Raw genomic sequence first — 15,456 nt, forward strand, 5'->3', positions numbered from 1 at the left:
TCAATCTTCAAGCTCGATCTGTCTAACTCTGTCAACTTCCTAAGCCTCTTTTGGTCATGCACACCTTACATTAATTCTTAATTACCATTAAGGGGTTATTTCATAATTCATTTGTCTTGGATGCTTTATTTAGAAGAATAAAAATTGTAATTTTATTAACCATGAGGATAGCTAATTGCAATATATATTAAGCTTCATGAAAAAAATTATTGTTAAGCGCTCGGCAATTGCATTTGCAATTTATTGAATTTGCAGTTATAACATTGTAGCTACATTATATATTTCTAATAAAAATACCTTAATTTAAATCTTCGACCAATAAATCTCCTAGCACACTATAAAAAACCTATTCAATCTCACAAATATTAAGATCAAAGTAGAAAATCAAGAAAAAAAATTGAGCGGTAAATGCAAATGCTGCTCAAACTGCAGATGCAGCTGTCAAGCACTTGGCGGTATATTTCACATTAACAGACACGCTTAATGCTCACAAATTAGCATTTAGCTTAATTATGTTATTAGCTCTATTTATGGTTAGTATGAGGGTTTTTTAATCTTTTGAAGTAATTAATTCCATTTGTTTCATTTTTAGATTAATTAAAACCTTAAGTCTTTTAATTTGTTTATCATAGTCCAACTTTTTAAACATATTTTCATAGTGGTTTCTTCCATTCCAAAATTCCAAAAAAACAAAAAAATAAAAAAAATAGCTCTAGCATGCTTTAAAGTGAGATTTAAATTCATCCAATTACTATATATTGCCATAATGATATTTCTTTCCACAGCTCCCCCACATAAAAAAGTGAAATTTAAAGTCCACAATTTGTGAGATTTTCACATACTGTAAAATGTAGAGATAGTTATCGAAACATACACTGCACAACTTTTTTTTTTTTAGTTGGAAAATGGGAGATCGAACTTGGGTGCATTATGGGTAATTCTACGGTCATTCTAACTAAGCTACCCAACAACTGCCCACTTCACACTTTATATGATATTTAACCCCATTTTTTTTTTTTATAATTAATACAAAGTCCAAGTTATAAGCTAATATTGACAGTTTTTCCATGAGTGTTTGAACACTCCTTATTTTGGGTGTTTGAACACCCATTGTAACCATCAAACAGTTACAATTCCACAATGTTAGAGAGGCCCTCAGTTCGAATATTCTCCCCTCACTAGCTCACATTAAAAAAAAATGGAATTTAAAATCCACAATTTGTGAGACTTTTGAAAATTCTAAAAATTAGAGATAATGATCAAAACACCTATATATTGCACACTTTCTAATGATGTTTAAGCCCATATTTTTAATTATAATCAATTATATGCTAACGATGATAGTTTTTCTATGATTGTTTGAATGATCCTTATTTTGGGTGTTGGAATGCCAATTTTAATTGTTGAGAAACTTCCATTTAGATCCTTTAATTTAACAATTTATTGACTAAAGTCTTATGACTTTTAAAATTCTAACTAAAGTCTAATAAGATTGTAACTATTTCATATTACTTAATATTGATCTATTAGTTTCTATTTTTTTACACATACCAGGTGTCGTGCCTTTGGATGTTATTTTCGAGTGTTTAGCAATGCATTTTTATTTCTTCTCAAGTTCTGGTTTGTTGGCTTTATATTAGATTTTAACTCTGAGAATCTCATAGTTAAAACTTAACATGCAGTTTCTACAAACCTCATTCTATAGCCTATGATTTATGAAGGTATGAGGTGAACCCATACCCTATACCCTCAAAAAATTAAAAAATAATGATATATTTCTTTGACAAGACAATGGTCAAAGAGCTTTATTTAGAAAAAAAATAAGGACTTTATTTGGACAATAATAACATAAGGACTTTATTTAGGAAAAAAAAATAGTCATAAAGTTTTTTTTAAATAAGAAATATTAGAAGGACTAAACTTTAATTTTCTCTTAATTGTTTGACAGTATGAGTGTATGTGGTTGTAACTAACCAACAGTTCCAATCATATTATTTTAATTTTTAAGAATTATTTCTTGTTTGGACTCTTGTATGTTACTTTCTTATAGTTGTGTGTTTCGGTATTTCCACAAGTAATATGTAAAAAAAAAAAAAAACATGTAATTAAGTGTGACTTTGTACGTTTTGAGTCTTTTGACATCATTGTGGGTTGAACATCAGGTTTTCAAACAATTTCAAGCAAGCATTTGAAGTACATACAAAGAGGCTTCTATGCAAAATAATTGGACCCCTATAAATATCGATGCATGTTCAATTCCCCTTCCCCTCTAATAATAATAAAAAAAAAAAAAACTTAAACATCTATGCAAAATAATTGGACCCCTATAAATATCGATACTGTCAAATAAGGCAGTTTGCATATATAATCGATCACCACATTGTACCCATACGGATATACCATGGGTACAAGAAAATATTATATAAGAAATAATTAAAAATAGAATGCCAAGATCATTATTCCTAAAAGAATTGAAGTAGCTGCCTTAAAAAAAATAAAAAAATAAAAAAATAAAAAAAATAAAAAATAAAAAAAGTAAAAATGACGTGGCTGTGGGGAAGTAGATGGTCCATCTCCTAATAACTCTGGCATTTAACTTCATCTTTTCCGTAAGTAGAGGCTTCTTCACAGTTATGATTTATGAAGCCAGGGTGCGCAATCATTTTCATTTCAATAGAAAAAAAAAAAGCTGTTTTTAGTTGGTTCTCTCTCTTCCATTTAAGTTTTATTAAATGATGAATTAATTTGTTTGAAATTCAAAACAATTTCAACAGGTGAAACAAAAACAGTTTTAATATATACCTACAAATCTGGGAAAAGATATCAGATCATTAAAACTAAACTTAAGAGCACCAAGGTCAATTTAGAGAATGAACAAATAAGTTGTTTTAAATAAAAATAATTAAGAAAACTGACATATCATATGATTATGACTTAGGCTTTACTGTTTAGTCTCTAGGGTTTAGGGCTTCAACCTTCAAGACTAAATCTAAAACCTTAAATCCTTACAAATTATAAATTGTTATGAACTTTATGCATTCAAATCCGTTACTGTTGGGCAGTCACACCAATATACGAAAACACTACGTAGAAATTAGGGGTGTGATTTGGATAGGAAAATCCGAATTCAATCCGAAAATTTCCAATTTTGAAATGTCCGAATCAAATCCAAAATCTAATAATTTCGAAAAAAATTGAATTGGAATTGGAATGTTTCTGTAAATTCCGATCCAATTCGAATTCAGATTTGAAAAATTTCAAAATTTTCCTAAGCCATTATGATTAAATATTTTCAATTTATTTCATATATATATATATTAAGTATTATATATTTTATCATTTATTTAGTTTTCTACTATATGTTTCATTAATTTGTTATTTATTCCAAACATACACATACATATATATATATATTAAAAATAGATATATGACTAATACGTACTATTAATATAAACATATGTATATTATAAATATATGTGTATCATAATAACAAAAATGCTAACAAAAACATCCACATTTTTTTGTAGCTGTAATTACTATTTTGTTTTTATTAGGGGGAGGGGAGATCGAAGATGGGGCAATTAATTTCTTTATTATTCACAAAAAAATATATTTCGAATATAAGAAAATGTGAAAATTTTTATTTTTTATCTGAAAGTTCCGAAAATGTGATATTCCAAAAAAAAAAATCGAAAATTTCGAATCGGAATGAGGTGTTAAAGTTCTGATTTTTTGAAATAGAAATTTCATTCCGAAATTTTTTGGATTGAAATTGGAACACCTTATTTCCGATCCGATCCGTCCAAAACACACCCCTAGTAGAGATATTAGAGCTACCAATATATTGGAAAAAAAAAAAAAAAAAAAGAAAAGAAAAAAAGCCAAATAGGTAGAAAAAAAAATCTTCATTTCGTACAACATTTGTGGCCTAATGTAAAAGGTTTTGCTCCAGGCTTGTACTCTAACTTAAAAAAATAACCATTGTTTTTTTTTTTAGAACAAAAAATAACCGTTGTTTTGATGAACAAATTTTGACATTTGGTATTTAATATGATTTTTTATTTATTTTTTTACAGTAAGTGATTGATTAATTCACTTTGAAGTTTGACTTGATAAAATAATATATTTATTAATGTGTTTTGTGTTGAAAGACCCACCTACGTTTTTTTAAACGATGATAAATCGGTCCATATTTTAAAATTAGTGCTTGTATTTTACAGCCCTTGGATGTGAAAACAACTAAAGAAACATAAGCAGATGAGTTACAGGAGTTGCTAAGTTGGAAAATAAATTAGAAGAGAATCGAATGCTTTAGTTGAAAAGGAAAATCTGAATTTTCTTCGTATGAGATTATTTACAGGTGAAATTGAAAGAGATGGAGAAAGTGATGTGACGGCATCTTGTTTAATTTATGTGGCTAGCTAGCTTAATTTCAAATCAATAATGGCTCATGTACGTGTTTTTCTTTATTTATTTATTTGGTATTATCCTGTTATACTATTTCTCAAGGGGTAGGGAACTATATATGCATGCCATCACAGCGAAAGGGGTACCCCAAGCTTAATTAGTTGAAACATGAACCATGTACATCCAGATCCAAGCCACCTAACTGAAATTAAATTTGGAAAGCGACAGGAGGTAAAATCTCATAAAATTAAACAGGTTCAAATATCAATTTTAGAAACAATATGTTAGTATCTTATTTATTGAAAACAAAGTACGATTTAGAGTAGTCTCACATTTAGATGAATAAAAAATTACCACATAATTAATTTCACGGATAAAAAATTTGATGAACTAAGTTTGTAAATATATATAGTGTCACGCCTGATCATATATTTTGTATATTATCTCCCAAATAGAGATGATATTTATTTGTGTGAGATTCGCTTTATTTCTATTATAAAAACGATACACAAGATGGGTAAGTTGAAATCTTACAAATAGCATTAGCTGAGAGAAAACAGTATTTCAAGTTTCTAAAAAGGAAAAAAAAAAAAAACAAAAAAATAGAGAGGGAAGTCTTCACAATCTAGCTAGTGAGGTAGTTTGAGCAGTTATTATAGTGGAGAAAGGTGCATAATAAGCACAACAGACTGTCACTGACTCATCACTCACAAGATAGTCCCATAACATAGTCAACCAGCCTACCTGCTTATGACTAGCTCTTAATGACATGCACATCAAACTATATCTATGTTTCTTTCTTTTTCAATTTTTCTTTTTCTTTTTCCAAATTTTCATGGGTATTTCAAATCTCAATCAATGACCCCATTTAACACCTCCACTCCTCCATCCATATATTAATTGCAAAATTATACAAACACCTTCACATTGCTCACAACCCCACCCACCTTCACATAATTCTCATCATTTCTTATCAAACACACACACTTTCTTTCTTGTGTCCACCACCACCACCACCACCACCCCCCAAACACTCTAGCTCTCTGTGACAACAAAATGACACAGCCGGACACATTTTCCGGCAATGCTACCAAAAAGAAGATGATGAAAGAAGATCAAGAAGACGAAGAATCTCATAATCATAATAAGCAGCAACGCAGCGTTTCGTTGCTGAAACTGTTCTCGTTCGCCGACTCCTACGACTATTTGTTAATGGGAATTGGATCTGTTGGGGCATGTGTTCATGGTGCTTCAGTCCCTGTCTTCTTCATTTTCTTTGGCAAGCTCATCAATATTATTGGCATGGCTTATCTCTTTCCTAAAGAAGCTTCTTCCAAAGTTGCCAAGGTTTGCCAATTGCAATAGCATTCTAGTAAAAGGACAATTCTGCCCATTCAATCTCTTATCTACTTATCTTCTTTTAATTCAAAAAGGGTGTCCAAAACAATTAATATAACTTGTTTTAATGAATGTTTTATATTTTTGTTAATTTTTGCAGTATTCCTTGGATTTTGTCTATCTCAGTGTGGCTATATTGTTTTCATCATGGACGGGTATGATCTAATTTTTTTATTCTTGTTTTTTTCATTGCAATCAATTATTTATTAATATCTTACTATCCACGTGAAAATTAAGCATTAGTTTGTTGATTAATTAATTTTTAAAAAATGTATATAAAATTGTAGAGGTGGCTTGTTGGATGCACACTGGGGAGAGGCAAGCAGCCAAAATGAGGATGGCATATTTGAGGGCAATGCTGAGTCAGGATATAAGTCTTTTTGACACTGAAGCTTCCACAGGAGAAGTTATCTCTGCAATTACAAGTGACATTCTTGTTGTTCAAGATGCCCTTTCTGAAAAGGTGAGAGGATTAATTAATTTTAATCACACATTGATTAATTTCATAATTACTATTAGTACTATTTATAAATAGTAATTAATTAAGAGTTAATTAATATAATCAATGCAGTAATTCTTCACAAAGTAGGTCTAACCCTAATATGACTAGTGTACCATGGGGGCAATCATCATGTATTCATGTGGTGTACGTGTTAGTTTGATATCACATTATTGGTCTATTTCGTAACAAATTAAAATTTTGGAGTTTAATAATTGTTTAATACGTATAAGAGCTTTTTTTTTATTATAAAAGATCATACTTCTAGTTTCCATTTCTCACATCCTTATTGGTTTGTAAAGTACAACTTAACTTTTTGGGCCTAATAATTGGCCCATTGCTGCCAAATAGTGTTTTATTTTATTTATTTTATTTCTTATTTTGGTATTTGTTGCCAAAACTTGCTTTAACTACACATTCTGGAATCTGGAAGCTAAAGAAGCTAAGACCCAAAAAGAAAGAAGAAGAAGAAACTTATGGTGAATTAAGTGAGAGTCAAAATAGTTGTTGTCTAGGGTTTCATTGGAGATTCAGTGGAAATTATTGTGACCTTCCTGGTGAATAAAATTTATTGGGACCTTTATTTCTAGGGCTCTTTGGAGACGATGCAGGAGTAAATGCAAAGCTGTTAGCATTTATAAGTCAGTTGAGGGGGTTGGGTTCTCTAGGGTTTAGAGTTGTATTGCCTTTAATTGCCAGCTGGATTGGTCTCTCTCTCTCTCTCTCTCTCTCTCTCTCTCTCTCTCTCTCTCTATATGGAAATAAAAGATCTGGTTAGGGCATCTAATTAAAGTAACATTAATTAATTATTTTCCTATTAGATAGTTAAATATTTAGTCCATTAATGTATTCTATCAATTAATGTATGCACTATATAATATATATTTTGAAAATCATGAAAACAGAGGATAAAGAAAAGGAAAAAGGTGAACATACAAAACACAATCTCCCAACTGTGTTTGACACATCCATTAGAACACTGGCAGATCCATGACTTTTTTTTTTTTTTTTACATCTATTTATTTGTTGACAATTAAATAAGGAACAATAATAGATATTGTTGATTTTTTATAACGATAATCTTATCGTGGGAACCAAGAAAGTACAAGCTCCTATTGTTAGACCATATAAAATTTTTGGTCACCTTTTTGTTTTAGGGCTTGGTGAGTCGGACTTTACTAAATCCTTGTTTCTTTGCTAGAATTTAGGTTACAAATTAACTTACAATATGATGGGCAAAAACCACTATCTACTTGTTAAGCGTTTAGTTACCTTTTGTATTTTCATGCTTGTAAGTTGTAACCTGCGGAGTCAGACATACACCTTGAAACTATAATACTTTTACTGGGCTCACTTTTTTTTTTTTTTTCCTTTTCATGTTCTCAAAAAAAAAAAAAAAATCATTGCTGCTCCAAGGGCCAAACCAACTTCACTAAGCAAAAAATTTGGGTACCCCGGACGCTGATGTTGGGTTGTAATAAAAACTGAACTCGTTGTTTTATTGATAATGCTGTATTGACCAAAAAGAAAATGTTACACTCAGATGTATTTGTACATGTCACAATCAGATGTATTTGTACATGTCACTAATTTACTTCTTAGTAATAATTTAGATTCAGAAGAGTTTAGATTTGAATAAATAAGGCACAAATGAAGTTGAAAAAAAAAAAAGAATAAATAAGGCACACTCATATTGCCATTAACCATTTGGTCTATCTCTTGATTCTCTTCTTGAAGGAAGACACACTCACACTATTTGCTGAATAAAGTTTCATAAACAAATTTAATGTCACAAATTTGAGTCTGCAGTGCTTACTATATATGTTTGAAATAGTTAAATGATGATGATGAAGGTGGATGGTGATGGTGGTGCAGGTAGGAAACTTCATGCACTACATAAGCCGATTTCTAGCAGGCTTCATTATTGGGTTTGTTCGGGTTTGGCAAATTAGTCTGGTCACTCTCTCCATTGTTCCATTAATTGCCCTTGCTGGTGGTGTCTATGCCTATGTCACTATTGGTCTCATTACCAGAGTCAGAAAATCCTATGTCAAAGCTGGTGAAATTGCTGAAGAGGTCAGTCATCCCATCTCTCTCTCTCTCTCTCTCTCTCTCTCTCTCTCTCTCTCTCTCTCTCTCTCTCTCTCTCTCTCTCTCTCTCTCTATATCTCTCTCTTTCATATTATGTTTGATTGATGTTTGATACTTTGTGTGTGTGAATGAATTTATTTAATTAGGTGATAGGAAATGTAAGAACAGTACAAGCATTTGCAGCAGAGGAAAGGGCTGTGAGACAGTACAAAACAGCTCTCTTAAAGACATACACGTATGGGAGAAAAGCAGGACTGGCCAAGGGTCTGGGGCTCGGCTCATTGCACTGCACCCTTTTCCTTTCATGGTCCTTGCTTGTTTGGTTCACTAGCATCGTTGTTCACAAGAACATCGCCAATGGCGGCGAGTCTTTCACCACCATGCTTAATGTTGTTATTGCTGGCCTGTAAGTTTTTATATATGTAATTAATTAATTAATTGATGGTGCTGCATTGTCTTTCTTTTATATTGTAGTTCTGCTCTGTATATATAGTTAGTTTTATGCTGATGAATTCAATCTGCTCATTCATCTACATACATACATAATATATATTTATGTGAGGCAGCTTCAAGTGAGGATGTCCCCATTTTAAGAGAAATGAGGGCATATATCCTCACTTTGAAGCTAGCTTCCTGTTTATGCACCAACATTATGTATGTATGTATATATTTCTGCCTTTGCTAATAATCCATGTAATATAGCCTTGAAATGTTATCATGCTATTTGTACGTATAAGCTATTTGAACGACTTGTTTGATGCGTTGACAACTACTTTTTGGGGTTATTCAGTTGATGTTTAAGCATTTTAATACTATCTTACCAAAAAGAAAAAAGCATTTTAGTACTATCTTTGTGCTTAACAATGCTTCCATTTGAAAAATGACTGGGATTTAAAATACTGTCGTCTCCGTATAGGATTTATTAAAGATGTGGACTTGAAGCCCAGAACAAATACTAAGTCGAATAATAATTAATGATAAGGTAACATAAGCAATGTCAGGGTCTTTAAGGTCTGTAAATATATAGTTCAATATCAAATTGACTGATTCAGGATCTCTAACTAAATAATTTGAGATTTATGAGATTGGATTAGCAAAATTTAATGTGACAGTTGGAAGTAAAGGCAATGAATAGTCATACAGTGGAATGTAGTCATGCAGAAGCATATGTTGTGATTCCTCAACATTATGCAGTTGGTGGAACCGTGGAAGTTTCCAAACTTTGTTGTGGGGTTATTATATATCAACATCCATGAATAATTCAGTTTTCGTTTAAGAAAGTCTACTGGTATTGATCATAGAACTTGGTTTTGTATCAAAAGAGTAATCTACCAAAAAAAGTGGAGGGCAAATGTGGATGCCTGAGAAAATTTTACTATATAACATGTGGCAGCCGGAGATGATCTCAATCTGTTTATAAGGCATTTGAGTTAGTTGGTTGTTAATTTATTATACTGATGAATCTATTGTGGCATTCAAATTCCCATTTACACAACATCAAACATATGATACTATTTGCGTTTTATTTGGAAGGTCACTAGGGCAGGCAGCGCCGGATATCTCTGCATTCATTCGAGCTAAGGCAGCTGCCTATCCCATATTTGAGATGATAGAGAGAAACACAGTGAGCAAAGTCAGCAGCAAGAATGGCTGGAAACTGGACAAAATTGAGGGGCACATCCAATTTAAGGATGTATGTTTTAGTTACCCATCTCGTCTTGATGTTAGTATCTTCAATAAGCTCAATCTTGATATCCCAGCCGGGAAGATTGTAGCCCTTGTGGGAGGAAGTGGTTCTGGAAAGAGTACAGTTATATCTTTGATTGAACGCTTCTACGAGCCACTTGCTGGCCAAATATTATTAGATGGAAATGACATTAGAGAACTTGACATCAAGTGGCTTAGGCAGCAAATTGGGCTGGTCAGTCAGGAGCCTGCACTTTTTGCAACAAGCATTAGGGAAAATATTCTCTACGGAAAAGAAGATGCTACATTTGATGATATCACACGTGCAGCTAAACTTTCAGAGGCTCTCTCTTTCATAAATAACCTCCCAGAGAGATTTGAAACTCAGGTATTGATATGATATCTCTGTTAAGAACATAGGTATATCCCTTGCCCATATTTATATGCAGATATGGAAACGACTACAAAATCTTTTACATGTAATTAGTTTTAAGCCACGCTGCTTGTTTTACTTTTTATTTTAAGCTCTGTTTATTAGTTTTTGTATGGTGCATAATTTCTGTACAAACATATAGCTTGAGGAATAAACCAGTCTGCCCGTTTTTTCTTTCATTAAGAATCCACTACATCACTATTTTGCAAGAGAATGCATGGTGAAGACCAAGAAGTAATGATGATATTACATAAAGACAGTGTAGAGAGAGGTAGATGGGACCTTAGAGATATTTTTTTCCATGGATTGATGTTTATATTTTCTTCTCCAGGTTGGTGAGAGAGGAATACAACTCTCAGGAGGACAAAAGCAAAGGATTGCAATTGCACGTGCAATCGTGAAGAATCCAGCAATTCTTCTACTGGATGAAGCAACAAGCGCACTGGATGCAGAATCTGAGAAGAGTGTGCAGGAGGCACTTGATCGTGCCATGGTGGGACGAACAACAGTAGTCGTGGCCCATCGTCTTTCTACTGTTAGGAATGCAGATGTCATTACTGTTGTTCAAGAGGGGAAGATAGTGGAAACTGGAAGCCATGAGGAGCTCATTTCTAACCCAAACGGAGTCTATGCAGCACTTGTTCAGCTACAAGAGACAGCTTCTTTGCAACGCCACCCCTCTGTTGGTCCTAGTTTGGGACGGCCACTAAGGTACTCAATTGAAAGTGTTACATCTTGGAAACTTATATGCATGAAACATTCTGATGCCTAAAAGAACATCAACAATTAGACATGAGGTGCATTAATTTCTTCAAAGCATTACAATGAGTTTGACAAATGCAAAAGAAATGAATCCTTTTCTCTTTGAAATATTATCTCTCCCAGTGAACTTGAGGATAATTGCAAACCTAGAAAAATGTGTTTATCTTGTATTTGTCTTTAAGTATCAATAAACATACAGACTATGGATGCAATTAATTACTACTTAGTCTATTTACATATTCCACAGTGAAGTGTCTCCTTCAAATGCAACCAATAGTCTAGGAAACAAATCCAAAACATTCTCTGCCATATTTAAACATACTATTATGATACATATTGATCTGCTAAACTGGGAATGGAATTCATTTCTCCATAATCTTCTTGTAGCATAAGGTATTCACGAGAATTATCCCATACTACAACAAGTTTTGGTGCCAGCTTTAGTTCTGATAAAGAATCTCTTGGCCGTGCTGGTGCTGACGGAACAGAGACTGTAAAGTCAAGACATGTATCAGCAGGGAGACTGTATTCCATGGTTGGCCCAGACTGGATCTATGGGGTGGTCGGCACCATTGGTGCGCTTATTGCTGGAGCACAGATGCCTCTTTTTGCTCTCGGGGTCTCTCAGGCTCTCGTTGCCTATTACATGGACTGGGACACAACATGTCATGAGGTTAAAAAGATCTCTTTACTCTTCTGTGGGGCTGCAGTTGTAACTGTCATTGTTCATGCCATAGAGCATCTTTGTTTTGGAATTATGGGAGAGCGACTCACTCATCGTGTTAGAGAAATGATGTTTTCTGGTATGTCACAGTCAAATATTGTCTTATTACATGGAAGTGGAATGATTTTAATTTCCTTATTGTTTCTTCTTACTTCTGTACACCATTTAGTTGAATAAGTTTTGCTTTCCCCCTACTTTGAAAGTCGCTTGTACATTTATAGGATCTCTTCGAGGCTTGAGGTTCTAGCAGTCCAAATTTCTACTTCATGTTTCTTCAATGGATCCTTCCCTTTATTTGTGATGCATTGTCCCTCAAATCTATCTAAAAACTGATAACAGTAGTACTAGTTTTATGTGCTTGTTTGACATTAGTATCTTTATGTCTTGTTTGGTGGCACTGTGTGTGTGTGTTACAAGAATGTAAAACTGTTCCTCTGTTGAGCATATGATATGATTTTATGATGTTGTTTGCTCTTCTTTAATTTTCTCTTATATTTAATTGCAGCCATATTGAGGAATGAGATCGGTTGGTTTGATGATACAAATAACACTAGTTCTATGCTTTCATCACGTCTAGAAAGTGACGCAACTTTATTACGAACTATTGTTGTTGATCGCTCAACAATTCTCTTACAGAATGTGGGTTTGGTTGTGGCCTCATTTATAATTGCCTTCATCTTGAACTGGAGAATCACACTAGTTGTCTTGGCTACATATCCGTTGGTCATTAGCGGCCACATCAGCGAGGTCCTATATCATTACTACTTTCTGCTGTAGATTTAAAGAGATGAGACAAAAATTTATAGTATGCCAACAGTTTTTACTTTTGTTTCAGAAACTATTCATGAAAGGATATGGTGGCAACTTGAGCAAAGCATATCTAAAAGCTAACATGCTAGCTGGGGAGGCTGTGAGTAACATCCGCACTGTTGCTGCATTTTGCTCTGAGGAGAAGGTCATTGACCTTTATGCCCGTGAGCTTGTCGACCCTTCTAGACGTTCATTTACTCGTGGTCAGATTGCTGGCATATTCTATGGTGTATCCCAGTTCTTCATATTCTCATCCTATGGCCTAGCCTTGTGGTATGTAACTTTACCTTCTTCACTGCACCTTTGCTATACAAAGTGTAGGTTATAAAATAAATAATTTGCCAATAGGTTTATACTTTATAAATTGACAATATCCGGTTCTCACTCGTTCACACTGTGACTTGACTGACATGATGAGCTCATAACAAATCGACTCTGATGTTGGGTGTCAGCATGCAAAATAATGCTTACAAAACAACAGATGCAGGGTAGTAATTTTTAGTGACTTCAGTTTCTGGATTTCATTTATAATACTTGAGTTGAGTGTTCCTTTCAGTAGCCTTACTTTATTTGTCATGTTTGAAGAGCTTGTTTTGAGTTAAAACTTAAAAGCTTAGTCTTCTCTTTTTCTGTCTTCAGGTATGGTTCTGTTTTGATGGAAAAGGAGCTTGCTAGCTTTAAATCTGTCATGAAATCATTCATGGTTTTGATTGTGACAGCATTAGCAATGGGCGAGACTTTAGCACTAGCCCCAGATCTTTTAAAAGGGAACCAAATGGCAGCTTCAGTCTTTGAGGTAATGGATCGTAGAACTGAAGTCCTAGGGGACATAGGGGAAGATCTTATGAAAGTGGAAGGTACAATTGAGCTTAGGAGTGTTCAATTTAGCTACCCCTCAAGACCGGACGTAGTGCTTTTCAAGGATTTCAATTTGAAAGTGCGTTCGGGTAAAAGTATGGCATTAGTGGGGCAAAGTGGTTCCGGTAAAAGCTCTGTGCTTTCTCTAATACTCAGATTTTACAATCCAACAGCTGGGAAAGTCATGATTGATGGTAAGTCTTATTCATAAAACTTTTATCTGTTACTCTACATGGAAGAAAATGACATGATGCATTTTGTAAAGGAAATCCATTTTAACTTTGAAAAGCAAGATATCGAAAACTATACTGTCATTAGAAGATTTTACTCTTAGCAAAACAAATTTCTGAAATAATTCAATGATCAGTGAAAGTTCAAACAGTTTTATCCAATGTTATAACTTACAGGATTCTGTTCTTTAAATTTAAAAGCATCTGGTTATTCATCCAACTTCTCTTTTGCCAAGATTTTAATGCATGCTGCCACTGGTAATTTCATTCAATGTTATTGGGTAGGTTGATAAAAAATGTATGCATCAATGCAGGGAAAGACATCAAGAAACTCAATATCAAGTCTCTTCGAAGACACATTGGCCTGGTTCAACAAGAACCAGCTCTCTTTGCCACATCAATTTATGAAAACATCCTTTACGGAAAAGAAGGAGCTTCTGAAGCAGAAGTAATTGAAGCAGCTAAGCTTGCCAATGCCCACAGTTTTATCAGTGCCCTTCCTGAGGGCTACTCAACTAAAGTTGGAGAGCGAGGGGTGCAACTATCCGGTGGTCAAAGGCAAAGGGTGGCCATTGCCCGCGCGGTTCTAAAGAACCCAGAAATTTTGTTACTAGATGAGGCCACCAGTGCTCTAGATGTGGAGTCCGAGCGTGTGGTGCAACAAGCTCTCGACAGATTGATGAAGAACCGTACCACAGTGTTGGTGGCACATAGGCTGTCCACCATAAAAAATGCAGACGAAATTTCAGTTATACAAGATGGGAAGATTGTAGAGCAAGGAAGTCATACCACTCTTATAGAGAACAGAAGTGGAGCATATTTCAAGTTAATAAGCATTCAGCAACAGCAACAGCGACAATAACAAAATTGAGAACAGGTTACTTAAAATGATTTATGTAGGGGGCTAGCTCTCTGGTCATCACTGTATCTTTGTAATTCTTTTGATTTTTTTTTTTTACCATATAATACAGACTTATCAATTATGGAGAGATGATGCTACTGTCTGAGAAAATAATGATAATACAAGTTGGAATTGTTGTACAACTATGAAGTGGCAATTCTTATTGCTTCCAATTGTGTCAATACGACCTTTCCTTTTGTATTTGAAAAAGTGGAGGAAAGGAAAACAAACATTAGAAATTATAAAAGTAACAATAGAAATGATCTATTTTGCATAATTTTTTTTTTTTTGGTGTAGTTGTTCTAGATTCAAGATTTTTGTTCTCTAGTTCCAGAACCAAATGCAACTGCTTCGTGGATTTCAAATTATAGTCTTTGTTCAGGAAAATTGGTACTGCCCTGACAAGGAATTTCTCCTAACTTTAGGCATAAATAGTTAAAAGTGAAGCCCTATGCTATGATGATACCTTAATAATTCTTAATTACTATGGTTGAATTAAAAAAGAAAACATTAGTTTTTTTCCTATCAAAACATATCTGATTCCATGCTTATCTTCTAAATAGAAAGTTGGTCTTAATTACTTGTTTAATATAATCAGATTAATGCACAGGGATAACAAACATCTGTCAAACAATAATTAATTAGATTTTGTCTTAT

General features: G+C 33.5%; 1 protein-coding gene across 1 annotated transcript; it reads left to right on the plus strand.

Annotated features, from left to right (window-relative positions):
• Positions 1-5,351: 5,351 nt before the first annotated feature.
• On the plus strand, positions 5,352-14,887 carry LOC147273455 (ABC transporter B family member 2-like). The gene is made up of 12 exons (XM_086256882.1): positions 5,352-5,754; positions 5,906-5,960; positions 6,093-6,268; positions 8,180-8,380; positions 8,542-8,801; positions 9,929-10,469; positions 10,846-11,225; positions 11,664-12,079; positions 12,506-12,747; positions 12,836-13,083; positions 13,450-13,862; positions 14,213-14,887. Exons 1-12 carry the CDS (start codon positions 5,464-5,466, stop codon positions 14,758-14,760), a joined length of 3,771 nt encoding a protein of 1,256 aa, XP_086113008.1. The 5' UTR covers positions 5,352-5,463; the 3' UTR covers positions 14,761-14,887.
• Positions 14,888-15,456: the final 569 nt, after the last annotated feature.

This window comes from Dryas octopetala, chromosome 9 (assembly GCF_963921425.1).
Source record: "Dryas octopetala chromosome 9, drDryOcto1.1, whole genome shotgun sequence".
NCBI classification, from domain to species: domain Eukaryota; kingdom Viridiplantae; phylum Streptophyta; class Magnoliopsida; order Rosales; family Rosaceae; genus Dryas; species Dryas octopetala.